This window comes from Gallus gallus, chromosome 19 (genome assembly GCF_016699485.2).
Source record: "Gallus gallus isolate bGalGal1 chromosome 19, bGalGal1.mat.broiler.GRCg7b, whole genome shotgun sequence".
In the NCBI taxonomy this organism is placed as follows: domain Eukaryota; kingdom Metazoa; phylum Chordata; class Aves; order Galliformes; family Phasianidae; genus Gallus; species Gallus gallus.
In genome coordinates this window covers 9,870,504-9,886,373 of record NC_052550.1, presented here as the reverse complement: position 1 = coordinate 9,886,373, position 15,870 = coordinate 9,870,504, and the positions used below count along the sequence as shown (strand labels likewise).

Here is a 15,870-nt window from a genome sequence, read left to right as displayed (position 1 = left end):
CTAATGTCAGGCCACGCTGCTGCAGCCGTGCTCTGAGCTGGGCTGGGGGACGGAGGGCTGTCTGCTGATACAGCTCCATTCATTGCAGGAGCTGCGGGGTGACTGGAGGAGAACGGAGGACCGGAGCTGTGCAGCACACATCCCCCAGCAGCTGCTGGCACCAGGTGAGCTCTGCCGGCCCTGCGGGTGTCCACACTTACAGCGACGGTGTGTCCAAAGGCTCGTGGGCACCTTGAGTTCACCTGGGAGAGGTGACCCACAGCTCCAAGAGCATTATCAGGGCTCCCTGTGCTGAGCTTTGCCTCCTTAGCGTTCTGCAGGACAGCTGTGGGTTGGTAAATCAGAGTTCTTTACATAGAAGGAAAAATATCTCCTGCAAATGGTTTTTTTCCAATCCCATTCCTTTCATTGTGTTCGCTGATTCATTTTATTTTCCTTGACTTCGGTGCCTTTTCCCAGCTCCAAAACGAAGTCCATCACAAGCGGATACTTGATATGGAAAAACCCAACGTGAGTAACGAAAGTTTAATTGAGATTTGTAAGGTGCTGAGAAAAGTGTCCCACGAAGGCCGACGGACACCAGCGGTGACCGCAGTCAGGGGCTGTCTCCTTTAGAGGTGCTCAGGAGAAGGGGGCTCTGCTCGCTGGGGCTCTCCCCCCACGGCCCCCTTTCCCGGCGGTGCTCCCGGGAGGGCTCGGGCTGCCCCCCCCCACCGGCCGGACACGGATCGCGCAGCCCCGCGCAGCGGCGGGAGGAGCGCGGGGCCGGGGCCGGCCCTGACCGAGCTTCTCCTTATAGAAAGCAACTGCAACGAGCCCCAGAGCCGTGGGGATTGCAAGAGACCCCTGGCGATCCCCGAGTCCGCTCCCCCCCAGGTTCCCTACAGCCGCAGGTTTTACCCGCTCTAGCCGATTCCATCACGAGCGCGTCTAAAAAATAATGGTACATTCTCAGCCGTAGGGCACCCTGGGGCAAACCCACGCCGCCAACCGAGGGAACGCGGGCGGGACGCGCAGCCACGTGCACGCAGTGCCCCGCAGCGCGCAGTGCCGCACCGCGCCGCAGCGCGCGGCCCCCGCCCGCTCCTTTCGCTTTTGCTTCCCTCCCGCGGGGTCCCGGCCCCGCCCGGCCGCGGCGCGGCGCCTTTAAGGCGGGCGGCGGCGGCGCGGGGCGCCCATGTGGAGGTGCTCCATGCCTTGTTGTCCTCCGCGCCCATTGGCCCGCGCCGCGCTGACAGCTCGCGCGGCGCCGCCAGCGCACTGCGGGGGGAGGGCGGCCCGCAAAGCGCGGCGCGGAGCCCGGCCCGGAGCGGCGCCTCCCGCGGGGCCGCCGGCGCCGCGCCCCGGCCTCCGCGCTCGCCCACGCCGGCCCCCGCCCCGCGCGGCCAACGGGGCCCCTCGCCCGCCCCCGCTCCGCCCCGGCCCGCCCCGGCCCGCCCCGGTCCGCCCCGCCGCGCTCCGCCCGCCCCGTCCGCGCGGCGATCCGCTCCGCGCCGCGTTTTTCCTCCGTCCGCCGCGTAGTAGCGGGGCCGCGCCAGCGCCCGCCTGTTGTGTTTCTGTTGCCGCCCGCCATCTTGTCGCCAGCGCTGCTGCTGCTCCTGCTGCCGCCGCCGCCGCCGTCGGGACGAGCCGCGGGGCGGGGCGGCGCGGGCGGGAGAGGCGGCGGGCGGCAGCCGGGGGCCCCGCGCCATGAGCATCGAGACGCTGCTGGAGGCGGCCCGCTTCCTCGAGTGGCAGGCGCAGCAGCAGCAGAGCGCACGTGGTGAGAGCGGGGGAGACAGCCGGGGGGCGGGCGGGGGTCGAAGCGGCGCGGAACGGGGATGTTGGGGGGGGGGGTCTACGGTGGGGGTGGGGGGGGAACGCGGGGCCGCCCCCGCCCCGCCGCGCGGGGACACGCAAAGAGCGCGGCGGCGCGCCCCGGTGGGAGGGGCGGGGTGGGTGACGTGATCGGTCCCGCCCTCCTTCCACGTGCGCGGTGCCGCGCCACGCCCCGGTCTCCCGCGGGGAGCGGCGGCCGCCCCGCCCCACCGCAACACGGCCGTACGGGCGGGGCGCCCGCCGCTTCCCCCCCCCCCCCCCCCCGGGAGCCCCCCGAGCACGGAGCCGCTCTTTGTTCCGGCGTGACTCATCAGCAGCGCGGGGCGATGCGGCAAACGCCGTTCGTGCGTTGTCACCGCGCTGCCGGCAGCCCCGCTCTTCTGCCGTGCACAGACGCGCACAAATCCAGAGCTCCTTTGTCTGTGTTATTTGCAAACTCCAGAGACGTTGGACGTGAATTAGGGGGTGTCTCGTGGTTGCGAATTGAGGTTAACATTTTATAATCGAAGAAAAATATTGTATGCCCTAAAAAATATAACCACGAGCAACTAATATTTGTTTTCATATTTTTTCCCATATATATTCCTCTGCTGTGCTCTCTGCTTTGCTCCTGCCCATGCTGATAAACCTTTCGTTTGCCTCGAACTTTGCAGTGTGGGCAGTGACCCAGCGGTGTGCAGGGTTTCTGTCCCACCCCGTGTCACTGCTGGGTGGCACACACCTGTGTTGGTTGGGACGTCCCCTGCCATGTGTGCTTGGGGGATTTCCCGCTGGTGTGGCCCAGAACAGCCCTTAAAGATGCTGAAATATGCACTCAGGGGTGTCTTTTTTCTTTCCCACTCCCTGTGCCTGGATTGCTGTCTGATTTGCAGCCTTGGCTGTGCGGAAGGTCAGAGGCTGCTCCCCGGTTGCTGGTGGCGTGGGGATGGCAGTAGTGCCATAGGGGCTGCGGGCAAGTCCTGGGTTGCCCTGTGCATCTGCAGAGCACCGGGTAAATCATGGAGTCTCCAGACCAATCCCTGAGTGTTTGGAGCTCCAAATACTCTCACTTTTCCCAGTGCAGCACAAAGCATTCCCTGGTTCTGCTGACCCTGCACACTGGTGTGGTCACGTTGCTGTGGAAGAAGTTCTGGGAGGGCCCAGCAGCACCCGGCGTGAATTGGTGTTGGTGATCTGGTCAAGTGTCTTCCTTGGAGAGCCCTGTGCCCAGCAGGAGCGCCTCACTGATGGCAATGTGCTGCAGGCCTGGCTGTGATGTGGGATAGCCTCTCATCCGCTTGCAGTGAGCCCAGCAAACCTAGATCATGTCGTGCGTTTTGGATGAGGAAGGCGTGTTTAGTGCCCATGGGAGATGCTGTAGGTTCAGAGTTTGGTTATGGAGATGGGCAGAGCTGTGGTGATGTAACCTGTGGGAGGACATGGCCAGCTTTGGCTCCTCCATAGGGGAGACCACACGTGGATCCTGGAAGAAAGTCAGCACAACTGCAGTGACATCCGTGCAGACACAGAGCTGGTGTGGGTAACAGTGCTGGTACTGCTGAGGGGTGATGGGCGAAGGCTTCTGACTCCTGCACACGTGCTTCATGACTTGATGAGCAGATACTGTTCAATTTATCTTTTCTCAATTGTGGAAATAGGATTTTGAAGGGTAGTTTTCTATTTCCCTTCATTCCACTGAAGAGAGTTGGTGAGTGTGAGCATCCCATGGCAGCAGCTCCTGTACAGCCCTGGCACAGAAGCCCGGCAGCGCGCTGTCCTGGTCATGGGAATGCGGGAACGTTACACGAGCTCCAGACCAGCGAGGCCCTGTGATTAATGCAGGGATCTGGTTCTGCCGTGACTCAGTGTGTGGCACAAAGTCACCCAGCCCGTATCTGCTTTGGCTGCAGTTGATGCAGAGTGCCAGCAGTGTTCCACTTGGCTCCGAGCTCAGCGCTCCGCTCATACCTGCAAGGCTCAGGTCGGGTTCCAGAGCTCTGTTCTATGGGCACAGCAGGCGCCTGGGCTCTGTTTCCTCTCAAGAACATGGGTTTACCACTCTTTTCTGACTGGTACGTTGAAAACACACTGTTGTTCTGTGTCTCTGCAGACTTTGGTACCATCCCGGGCTTGGGAAGGGAGACAGTGGTTCTTCACGGTTTCTTTTGTGTGCCCTGTAGAAGATGGGACTGGGTCCCGGCTGCCCTCAGTGCCATGTCCTGCTCTGACCACAGAAACTGTTCAGCTTGAAAATAACTGCTCATCAGAATACATTACTTACTGTTTCTTAAAAATGCTGATGCCTGGCAGAAAAGCCCTGAGACAGCACCTTGCATCAGCAGAGCTCGGTGACCGCGCGCCCAGGTGAAGCCGTGCCGACAACAGAGCAGCCCCAGTTGGCCACAGAGCTGTCTGTGGAGCCCCGCACAGCCTGTGGGAGGGCAGCCTGGGCAGGGGGTGCTGGCTGAGGTGCGATTGGTTTTCCAATCCTGATCCATTTTCGTTTCCCTTGCTAAGTACCTCATTTCTTTCTTCTCTCATCATAGAAATATAACTGAAGCGCAGCTATGTGGACCCACTGAGGGCGAGAGAGGGTTTCAGTTAAGCACAGGAATAACAAACTTGAGCGTGATATAAATTGTCCTTGGAGATGTGAGCAGTTGTTGCTTTGAGAACCATCTGTGTTATTTAGGGATGGTTGCTTCTTGTTTGAGGCTCAGAAGGCAAACTATGGGGTTTCTTGAGGCCTTCCCAATCTTCCCATGTTCCTCCATGGCTTTGGTGGAGGGAAGGGCTCTCTCCCTGGTGGGAGCACCGTGTGTCCGTGCCCTGCATCCCTTACCAGGCAAGAGTGTCATCTTGTTGCTACTCTGGTTTGTCTCAGGTTTGGATGCTGGGGTCACTGTGGTTTCTGGGAGCTGCAGATAGGCCCATCCCACTAATGTCAGTGTTGGTTGGTGCTACAGAGGCACGGTTTACATGAAGGCTGATTTTGCTTTGCTCTTGCTGATAGGACATAAATGTGTCATAGTCATCTGGCTGAGAAAATGGAGATTCGAGGTTGTCGTTCACAGTGAATGGTGACACCTGCAGAGAAGGTGTGGGAAGTGTGCATGACGTCAGCGAGGTGGCTCAGCACTGTCCGGGGTGGGCCTGGAGGTGTTTAATAGTGGGACACAGATGGCAGGAGGGATGGCTCAACGCTTGCAGGGCTGTGCCACCAGCCCCGGGCCCCCCATCGGAAAGCGTTTTCCATCCTTTGTCCCCAGCGCACTCCTAACATACGGCTTCGCCTTTCCGTACGGATGCAGTGTCTGCGTTAGGAAGGACAGCAGGGCACCGTGGCACGGGCTGGCAGCCAGGCTCAGTTCCCAGCGAGCAGCAGCTGGTGGAACCGGGGAGGGTTTGGGGTGCGGGGCTCCCTGTGCCGGGGTGGGGCGGGGGGCAGCGTGCTGCTCGCAGAGCCGGGGAGCGCTGTGCGGGTGCTGCTGACGTCACTTCAGATGAGCGCTGTGCGGATCGGGGCTCGCGGTGTGCCGGCACTCCGGCTCGTTTCCAGGCACCGGGAAGCGCCGCGGCTGTTCCCTGCCGTATCCTCTTATGTCAGCAACATTTGGATGACTCAGCCCTGATTCAGACTGCGCTTTCCCTGTGCTGTGCCCGGCCTCCCCTTGCAAGTGCAGCCCAGAACAGCCTCTGCTATATACAGGAATGAGGAAGCAGCGCCTCATTTATTTGATAATGAGCAATCAGAGGCTTCGTGCTACTCCATGTAGTGATGGGGTGACGGTGGGATGGGGAGCAGGAGCTCTCCATCTCCCCTGCCCTCTGCTGCCCATCCCCTGCTTGGCTGGGGAGGCCCCCACAGAAGCACTGGCAGCAGCGATGTGCAGTGGCTGCTGTTACCCCCAAGGTGTGCGCTGCAGCTGAGCTGAGCACTGCCTGGCAAAACGCCAGGACGGGCACTGCCGGACGGCTGGGCTCAGGTCTGTTCTTGACCCTTCTCAGCACAGTCTGTCTGAGCTTTTCCTCCTGACTTCTACCACTGGTTAGAAGGGAGTGCCAAGGTCCAGACAGCAGCTCTGCCTCCTAGAAGCTTAAGTAGGAGTGTTCACTGTTAGAAGTGCAGACCATCTGCAGCTGATGGCAGTTAGTCAGGGGCCCAAAGGACACTTGGGCCTCTCCTAACGGAATCAGCAGGAGTCGGCACTGTGGCTCTGCCCGCACTCGGCTGTTGGTGGGGGTAAGGTGCTCTGAGGACATCTGACCATCTCTGAGCAGACTCAGGGGTAAGCTGCTTGATTTTGCAAAGGCACTGCCACTGATAAATTATGAATATTGATTATGTCCCCAGTGCAAAATAGGAGCATGAAAGATAGCATTCAAATCCCTTTAGAGGTGCGCTTATGGGTGCATTTGCAGAATGCCACAGGTATGAGCTGCTGTACCCTGACCACTGCCAGCCCCAGCACCTCCTCTGTCACCCCGAGTCCTGCTGTGGGTGGGGGCTGTTCCTTGGGCAGGCAGAGGGAGGAGATAGTTCTAAACCCGGCAGATTATTAGGTAATGAAGTTAAGAGTCCCTGGCACTGTGTATTCCTGGACTGCTAGGCCCCAGAATAGCAGCAGCTAGCTGGGCAGGGATTGCTGACCCTGTTTCTGTGCTCTTCCGTGACAAGATTGGCCGCCGTGTCCTCCCATTGCTACTGGTGTTGCTGTCACCCACGTTACTTGCGGGTGGTGAGGCTGAAGGCTGCAGCTCCACTCACAGAGGTGTGAGTGGGTGGGAGCCTTGCAGCAATGCATCGCTCCCTGCCCTGTTCAGCCCTGTGAGGGAAAGCTGGGGAACTTAGTTCCTATGAGAAAAGAAAGAGCTCTGAGGGTCTTTGTGACGGTGTCTTTACTTGTTTGCAAAGGGAGCAGAAGGCAGAGATTGCCATGGCTTGCACAGCGTTGAGGTGTTTGCGTCCCAGACACAGACTGCTGGCAGGCACCCTGACTCCTCTGAGGAGGGGCTGGTAGCCCAGTGCCTTGTTGCCAGTGAAGGCAGGAGACACAGAAGGCAGCGGTGTCAGGTTTTGGCTAAAGCTATTCTTGAAATGAACCCTCCAGCTCAAGGGAGCTCAATATTTGCAGCACCAAAGGCCTCACTGGCAGCTTGTCAGCAGCCCGAGGGCTGCACCTGCTTCACAGAGACATTTACATAAATATTTCTGATCAGCAGTGTGTGTGCGTGTAACCTTACTTTGCTGTGCTCTCAGCTTGCCCAGTGAATGGGAATGATGTGTGGTAGGAGTTTCACTGCTGCTCTGCTGATGCTGGGGAGCATTGCCGGCAGCACCAGGGCAGCTCCAGGCTGTGCTGCAGCTCCTGTGCAGTGCTGCAGGGACGGAGCAGCGTGCCCAGCATGGGCACGTTGGGATGTCACAGCCCTGCAGCAGTGCTGGGTCTTCCTGTCCCTCCCTGGGCTGTACTGGTCCTTGCCCAGCCTGTGCGATCCTGGCTTTTCCCAAAGCATTTCTATATTGCTGTAAGGAGGTCCCAGCTTGAAGCGGCTGTGGGTGTGCTGTTCTTGCAGCTCTGTGCAGGTGCCTGGAACTGCACCCAGTGAGCTCCTTGGGCAGCATTGGAGCTGTTTGTTGGAGGCCGTGTCTGGATGCCGGGGCCCCTGGCGCCATGGAACTTGGGTAAATAAATGTAATTGGTGCCATGTTCACATGATTAGGGCCAGAGACCTGGATCAAGTTTAATGAGGTTTATTTTGCTAGTCCGGCCACACAGATTGCATTTAATTTGTCTGGTGTTCTAAAAACATACAGGAACACATACACATCAGGGTGAGTTTTAGGAGCTCGAGTGAAGTCACAGCAGCAGCGTGAGGTCAGTGTGAAGCCTGCTGGGATTTGGCAGCACCAAACAGGGCTGCTTAACCCCAGGAGCACTGTCTGGGATGGCTGCAGCCCCATAGGCGCTGTGTTTGCCCCGGCTGCTGTGTGTGGCAGAGCATGGGCAGCACGTGCTGCACGCTGGGATGGCCAGGCAGGGCGAAGGGTTGGTCTGGGCTTTGGACACAGTGTGACCTCGGCTTTCGTCCTAAGGCCTCTGGAAGTGCAGGCGGTGCCATGCTGGCTTTGTAAGAGCTGTGGCTGGGAGACACGGGGGAGCCCAGTTAATGACTGTCTTCTGGTTTGTCTTTCAGAAGAGGATGAGAAGCACGAGAAGCTCCGCCTGGAGCGGGAGCAGGAGCAGCGGAAGGCCAGTGTGCCGCGGGCCAACCATGCCGTCCCCCCAGAGGAGCCACGGGGTGAGCTGCTGGTGCCCATCTCGCCGCCTGCCCCGGCCCCTCCACCACCTCCGCCGCTGGCGGCCCCCATCTCAGTCATCCCCATCCCGGTGGTTACCAGCCCGCCGCAGCCCGCTGCCCAGGCCGCCCTGTCCCCGCCGCTGGCTCAGCGCCATCCGCCCCTCGTGAGCACTCCCGGCATCACCAAGGAGCCGTCCTCCGTGGCCCCGGTCATCCAGCGGCCGCCGGGCACGCTGCTGCCGGACGGGAAGGCGGGCACACCGCCTGCGGGCAGCCCGAAGCAGCTGCAGCACTACGCGGCGCCCGTCCTGGCCATCTCGCAGCACCATGTGGTCCCGCAGCCCATCCAGCCCCAGCCCATGCCTCACCCGGCCCCTCCACTCGGTGCCCTGAAGCTGGCTCCAGCAGAGGATGTGAAACCCAGCGAGCAGAAGAAGAGGCCTGGAGGGTGAGTGAATTCAGTTCCTGAACGCTGCATCAGCCCGAAGCAACTGCTGCTCTGTAGAGTTTCAGATCAGAAATGCTGAGATCAGTGAATGTTTGGATGTCGGGGTTGGTTTGTTTTTTGATAGTAGGATTTCTCAGCTTGATGTTTTTCATTTTTTGCCCCTGACCACAGTGTACAGGTTTGTTTTTCCAAGCCAGAGTAGTGTTAGGAAGCAGGTCCAACCCTGGCTGTCTGACCCCACGCAGCACCTGGTGTTATGTCTGGGCAGAAGATCTCTGCTTACAGTGTCTGGGGGGATCATGCGGCAGCCCCGGTGACTGGAAGCAGCGTTGACTTCTGGGCAGTTCTGTCTCCCAGGACAGAGTCCCCTGTGGCTGCTATTTGCTGTTGGTACTGAGGGCCTCCAGAGCATCTTGGGCCAGAGGGGATGCACGGCTGCTGAACATGTCCCTGCCTGGGACGGGCCTCGTGGCTGGACCACTTCTGGTCAGCGTTTGTCTCAGTGTTCTTACGGACTTGGGTTGGCCAACGCTCCTTAGGGGATCCAGAGTACAGTATCCCAGTACATTTCTTGTGCTGTTTCTTATGGTCTGTGAGAACGAGTGGTTCCCTTTGCCTTTGCAGCAACCTCTCACCTGTTCCCGTGCTCCTGCAGTCCTCCTTTCTGCAGGACAGCCGATAGGGCTCTGCTCAGTCCTTCCTCCCATTCCTGTTACCACTTCCATGACCATTCCATCGCTTCCTGCACTGAGGGATGTCTCTGTGAGGCTGTGCCCAGAAGGACTGTGCCCACCCATGGAGTCTCAGGCTGCCATGTGCTGTTGGTGTCAGCCTGCGGCTAGGCAATAAAGCAGAGGTGCTGGGGCCATGTGCTGCTGGTACTGCGTTCTGGCTGACAGTGCTGCTCTGCTCCTCTGCACCCCAGCTGGTGGCAGTGGGAGCTGTGGTGGGCTCTGAGGCGCTGTATGGGAGCAGCACAGAGCCATGGGTGCCCCACTGCCCCGAGCAGCAGTGCCAGGCTCAGGAGGTAGGTGATGCTGTGGGCAAGGACAGGGTTTGTGGTGTCCTCTGGGGCACAGAGATCCCAGTGTGCATAGAGGGAATAGTGGAAGCCATGTAGATGGGAGTTTATAAGGATGAAAACCTTTGCAAAGTGCTGATACAATTCCTCATAGAAAGATTGTGATCCTGAGAGCTCGCTCTGCTGCAGATGGGTGCGTGGGCTTTTGCTGGGCGCCAGGTGGGCCCGGGGCAGGTTCTGGTAGCACAGGGGTCTGGGATACGTTGCTCATGTTTGGTGGGTGTAAGAATGAAGTGGATGTTTTTTTCCAGCTTGTAAATGTTTGGTGGGAAAAGGCTGTCAAATATTTATTTTTAAACACCTGAATGTTTATTAAATATTTACCAGCCTCCTTCAGTGCTCACCTCACTGTTGGTGTATTGTCGACCACTTTGTGCTGGGTGTGGAAGATATTCAACGCCTGTTGCTTTATCACCATTGTAGCTGAAAACCTACAGTTGCAAGAATTCATTTGGCTTTTCCTAAAAGTTTTCCCGTGGTCTGTGAGGTGGGGGCAACCCAGATCCCCCCGCCAGAGGCCGACCCCGGCTTTCCCTTGAGCAGCGGCTGCAGGATTCCTGGATTACTTCACTCCATATTTATGTTGGGCTGTGTTATTTCAGGCACAGCAGAAATGAAAGAGGTTTGAAGTATGTCTGCCAAGTCCTGTAAACTTTAATTTGCGACTGCATAGATCTCACCCCACTGGAGTGTAGGCGTGGATCAGAAATGGGTCAGAATCAGGGCTGCCAGTGCTGTGCACCCCTCCTGGTGCTGGGAGCAGCCCCGTGCTGCTTACGTGGGCACATCACGCTGTTAGCTTTGGATCCAGCATGCAGTACGTGGGGAATGCTCATCCCATCACAGAAGTGTGTGAAGTATGGATTTTACCTTAATACAGTGTAGGGAGAAATATATATGCAAGGAGTTCCAAACCAGTGATATCTCAACAATGCTATTGTTCTCTCATATTTACCTCTATGTCCTGGACACACACACACTGCTGAAAGTACAGGCTGAATGGCAATAGTTTTAAACCTGACACTGAGTTTATCTTTGTTCTGTTTGGGTTACAGGGTTGGGACCAGGGAAGTACATAATAAATTGGAGAAAAACAGGTGCGTAGAAAGCCAGGGGTTTGCTTCTTTTTTTTCCCGATTATAATTCCGTTTCACGTTTTGGTTTTTGTTTTTTGGCCTGTAGTCTGTCAATATTTGTTTGCCTTGGGCTTGTTTTTTGTTTTTTTTTTTAACAAATGACTTGGACAAAATTCTTAGTTACATTTAACGAACCTTGCAATATTGCTTTGCTTTCTTATGGCTCGATTCTGCATCTCTTGCTTCCCAGTACGTTTTATTTATCTGCATAATTGCATTACAATAACCCTGCAAAGCCCTGATCCCGCAAAGTAAATCCCCACGTGCATAACGGTGTAACTCCTCATTTGATTTGAAGCAGTAAAGTAACCAAGAGCAGAGCCCAGCGTGCACTGAGAGTACAGAGTGGAGGTTCCTGATCTGACACTTGTAGCCCAAATAGCCAAATCAGAAACATGGTGAAACCAACAGCGCAGGGAGTTGTGATATGTCACTGACAGTAGCACAGCAGTTTCCTACCAAGGTAGGGCTGGAATCAGAGCTGTATAACCAGTCTGCCTGCTGGATTGGGATGGTTTGGTTTTAAGCATGCAGGTAGTCCCAGTGACTGCTATGCACATGTGCAAGTGCTTTGCTGGATTAAGGCCCAAATTAAGCTTCAGCCCTCTGCTACATTGATTTCTGGTGTGCGCTAACACAAGCTGACAAACCACCTGTGTTTTCTTTAGACGTGCACATTTGAAAGAATGCTTTGAGACATTAAAACGCAACATCCCCAACGTAGACGACAAGAAGACCTCAAACCTCAGCGTCCTAAGGAGTGCCTTGCGATACATCCAGGTACGGTGGCGTTCGGGTCCCTGCTGGTGGCCACTGCACAGCGCTGTGTCTGCTGGAACAGGGAGCAGTGCTGGCTTTGCTTAAACCAAGTGAAACTTCTGCTCTGGATTGGAAAGAAAAAAAGGAAACCACTGTCCTCAGCCCCGTTCGAGTATAGTCACTTCTGAGCTCCACATTTCCATTCCTTTTAGATCTTCCAGGAGAGCTTGCCTCATGCAGCCTCCTTACCATAGGAATTCCTTAGGTAACTGTAAGCCATCTGTACCAGTGGTGGTGATGGACTTCAGGTGGCTTTCACCTTAGTGCAACAGATAGCCCAAATGGTCCGAAGAAGGGATATCCTGCCTAAACAAATGAATGATATGGTACTGCTTTTTGGACTAAGATGAATTTTAATCCATATGTTTTGGGGAGGTTTTAGCTTGCTTAACCAAGATGGGTAGGCCTTGAATTTCTCAACTTTTTGATGAGAAGATGTGCAGGTCGTTTATGTGGAGGTAGGGAAGACTGGAATTTAGGGTTGCAACATTAAGTCCCAGGTTGATGGGGTACCAAGAAAGAGTCTGGGGAAAAAAATAAAGGTCAAATTGTATTGTGGTGATTGCAGGTTGAGTGAAATAAGCATCACTGCTTATCGTTGTCACGTTTGACACTGTCAGCAGTTCTGTCAACTCACATTGCAAGTTAAGTTGTTCTTATGCTGAGGTGTTTTGCACCCCTGATGTTTGTAAAAGGTGGTTAATTGTAACACAGAAGTGGTTCTTAAGAAGTGTCCTCTGTGGTGGTGATACCAAGAGCATGTAGCACAAGTAAAATTTGTATAGAAAATGGAAGCCAGATTCATAGCACCGCCTTGGAAGTGAAGAGAGCCAATAGACCTCATGTGTTTTGGCTGGGATAAAGAGTGCTGGGCTTTTCATGCGTTGTCAATTTCCCTTTTTCTTTCTGTATTTCTCAGTGTCTCTCAAGTACTATGTTATTCTTCTGTTCAGAGGTACTCGATGTTCCTTGCCACCACTGAATTTTCTTACCTTTCAGAATTAGGTTAGCTCGGCTCTCCTGTGTGGCCTTGACCAGAGACATCCCTTGCAGAGCCTTTGGTTGGGATCTGGAAACCAGACAAACTCTGATGGTGCCCAGCCACTAGGGAGGGGCAAGTGAAAAAGGAAAAGACACACGTTGCTTCAAAAGGTCGCTTCTGGAGTTGTGGTTGTGTTGTAGCTAACATGCACCAGACGAAGTTGGAGCATTTCATTGGGCCTCAGACTGGTGCCAGTATGGAGCTGGGCTTCCGTTAGCACTGGTGGGGACGCAGTGATCGCATCGCCCACTGGCGCACCAGGAGCCGAGTATGGAGTCCCGGTGTCCTGAGCAGCACTGCTTGTACCTGGGTCACCGTGTGCTGTGAATACTGATTTGAGTGCCGGTTTGTCTGCCAGCATGCTGCTCTCTGACAGAATTTGTGTTCTGTGCTCCTGGAGGGCAGCTTGCAATGCTCTGTGAGGATGTCAGTGGGGATGGCCAACCCTTTCTCCCCTCACTAGACCCATTGTGAAGTGCATTTGACCCATTGGGAAATGCATTGAGTTGGAGGCTGCACGAGCAGGCATCTCTGGGTGGGTGGGGGCTGGGGGCCGTGTGGACATGTTGCAGCCATGACGGGACCAGCTGCAGAACCGGGTCAGGGCCGCACTGGGGAGGTGGGCGGTGGAGCGCAGCAGTGGTGGCGAAGGTCACGGTGACCCCATCCAGCCCGGCCCGGCCTCCTTCCTGCCAGGAGCTCCCTGGCCGCGTCCCCGGCCACGTGTGCAGCGAGCACGTGGTGCAGCTGAGGCCTGGCAGGCTGCCCACAGTGCCTCTGGGCATGGCACGGCCGTGCTGCGCTGCTGTGAGCGCTGTGCTGGCGGCGGCCCCGTGCAGGCTGGGGCAGAGTGCCCAGAAGCGTGCTCCCCTCGGCAGGGCTCTGCTGAAGGCTGCAGATGTGAGTGCTGCGGCTGTTTGCCTGAAAGAATCAGATAGCTGGGAACCTGATTTGAATTTTCTGACTTGAAAAAAATACATGGCTTTTTTTTTTTTGTTTTGAATTCGGCTTGGATTTATCTCCATTCTGTTTCACCAAAATAATGTGCACACAGTTCAGGCTGTAGATGGGGCCAGGACGAGCTGCCTGCAGAGTGTCGGTGGAGCTCATCCCGATCAGGTGGGAGCATGGGGCTGGCCAAAGGGCTGCCTGCACCTCACTATGCTCCAGCTTTCTGCTTGCTGGGTGCCGCTCAGTGCTGCCTCTGCCTTGTGAAGAGAACGTGGGAGTACAGAAGAGCTCTACAATTCAACACTCCTTTCAGCACGGCAGAGCAGTTTCTTACAAAAGGAAAAAAAAACAACCAAATGAGTCTTGCATGGGAGGAGTGCAGTGCACGGCCCCGAGGTGCTGCTGGGCTGCTGCTCTGTGTCACAAGGAGCACGGCAGTACTGGTTGCTGCGGCCACTCTGCCTGCAAAATCCTTTTTCCCTCTTCCAGCTGGAACTTCTTACAAATGAGCTGCTTGTCTCCTTGGCTGGATTTGAATATTTGTATCTGCATCAAATCAGATAAGTCACAAAGTTGAATTCCGAACTTCCCGTGGAGCTGTCATTCTAATTTATCCTTAGAGTTGGGCCTGTGCTCTAAGAGACTAAATGAGAATCTCTGCAATTAAGCACATTGTTGCATGAAGGAAATCAGGCTGAACGCAGCTGGAAGTTAATAATCCTTTTAAATGGCGATTTGGCTCCAGGCAGCGTGAGCTGCTGCAGCCCAGCTCGGTGGCCTTTGGGTGAGGGAATCATCCCCTGTGTGTCGCAATGCCATGTGCTTCAGTCCCTGCGTGTGGTTGCCGCCCATTGCCCTCCCTGCAAAACTCAGTGGTGGCACTGCAGGGCTACCGGCAGCTTCCTGGGTGTCTCCTGTGACACAGAGAAGTGCTGTGGGAGGGAAGTGTGTATCTCCCTGGGGAAAGTGTGCCTGAGTGCCCCGGGCCTGGGCAGCCCTGGCATGGAGCGGGATGGGTCTGGCACCGACCCAGGCAGCAGGAGTTGTGCCACAGTGCTGGGGAAGGCACTGCTGGTGCCGAGGAGTGGAACGTGGGGCAGTGGTCTGCAGGCAGGTCATGGCAAGAACTTGGTGCAGCTGGGTGTTTTGATTTAATTCTCTTTGAAGGGTTCCTTGCCCCCTAGGAAATGTTGTAATCATCTTAGTTGGAAGCTAATTGAAGCCCTTAAGCAAGACTGTTTTCTCTTCTGTGTTCTCAGACTGTGCCTGTCGCTATGGTACCTGAACACTTTCCAGTTTCAGGGGTTATTTCCCATTGCATATTTGGTGTGACGCCACGTCCAGGCGATTAGCTCACCGGGTGACACCAGGACAGCCAAAGCAAGCAGCCTGCAAGCGTGGAGCTGCAGCCGACAGACCAGGGTCGCTGCAGAGTCTGGCTGGCAGAGCTTCCCACTAAGAGCAGAGCCAAGTGCTGATCGAACAGTAATGTGCTTAGAAAATACTGGTCACAACTGAGCTGCCCAGTGAGGGACAAAGACCAAAATCCTTTGAAGTCTGCGGAGTGGGACACGCTGTGATCCACGCTGCTGTGCACTGCTCAGCACAGTGTTTGGGAAGGTGCTGGGGGAAGGAAGGTGCTGTGATAACTGCATACGGCTTGAGTTGTGCCGGAGGAGCATTTGCTGTGCATAAGAAATGCACTTGGCTCACAAGTTCATGCAGCTCATCTGGCACTTGTATTTGCTGCTTGTAGGATTAGAGATAGAAAATAGCTATGAAATGAATTTGGGATTTGTATCATGACCGCTGTGTCATATGTTGCCAGGGAAAGAGGCAGGAGGGGTATGGTTCTTCCTACCTCAGGAGCTGGGGTTTATATTCTACCCTGCACCCACTGACTGAACAGCGCTGCAGCGAAGCCACTGACACCAGCAGGGACCTCAGCTCGTGGTTCGTGCCTCAGTCCTCCCTGTAATCACCCAGAGGAATTTTTGTTGCAAAACAATCCATTTTTTTCTGTTTCTCTGCACTCAAAAAGATCTGTAAATGAGTGGCAAAGTCGCACAGGTGCTGTGTGACCAGGTGGCAGCCCCTTTCTGTCTTGAGATGCAGACCCTCCAGCCGCAGGAGCTACCAAAACACAACTTCATGGTGGACATCTGTCCTTGTCCAGCTGCTGGGAGTGATGTACTACAGCAGAGCAGCTGTGTGTGCTGCTAGAGAGAGGATGCCTTTCTCAGGGCTGAGCTCAGGCTAAAAGAAATAAAGTGGTAGTGCACTGGGCTCAAGG

The 15,870-nt window shown here is 55.8% G+C and overlaps 1 protein-coding gene and 1 non-coding gene across 6 annotated transcripts in view; both read left to right on the top strand.

The window, feature by feature from the left end:
• Positions 1-15,870, top strand: part of MNT (MAX network transcriptional repressor) — a 63,446-nt gene that overhangs the window by 36,854 nt on the left and 10,722 nt on the right. For 2 of the 5 annotated variants that reach the window (XM_046902744.1, XM_015295870.3), the window contains exons 3-6: positions 89-164; positions 7,996-8,548; positions 10,685-10,726; positions 11,434-11,545. In XM_046902744.1, coding sequence (XP_046758700.1) covers positions 89-164; positions 7,996-8,548; positions 10,685-10,726; positions 11,434-11,545 — 783 coding nt within the window. Of the gene's footprint in view, positions 1-88; positions 165-1,547; positions 1,763-7,995; positions 8,549-10,684; positions 10,727-11,433; positions 11,546-15,870 lie in introns of those variants that run through there. The other 3 variants (XM_015295871.4, XM_015295872.4, XM_015295873.4) reach the window with 3 other exon arrangements.
• Positions 8,799-8,902, top strand: MIR1689 (microRNA 1689). The gene has a single exon (NR_035182.1). It is a non-coding gene; the product is annotated as a microRNA 1689 (primary transcript).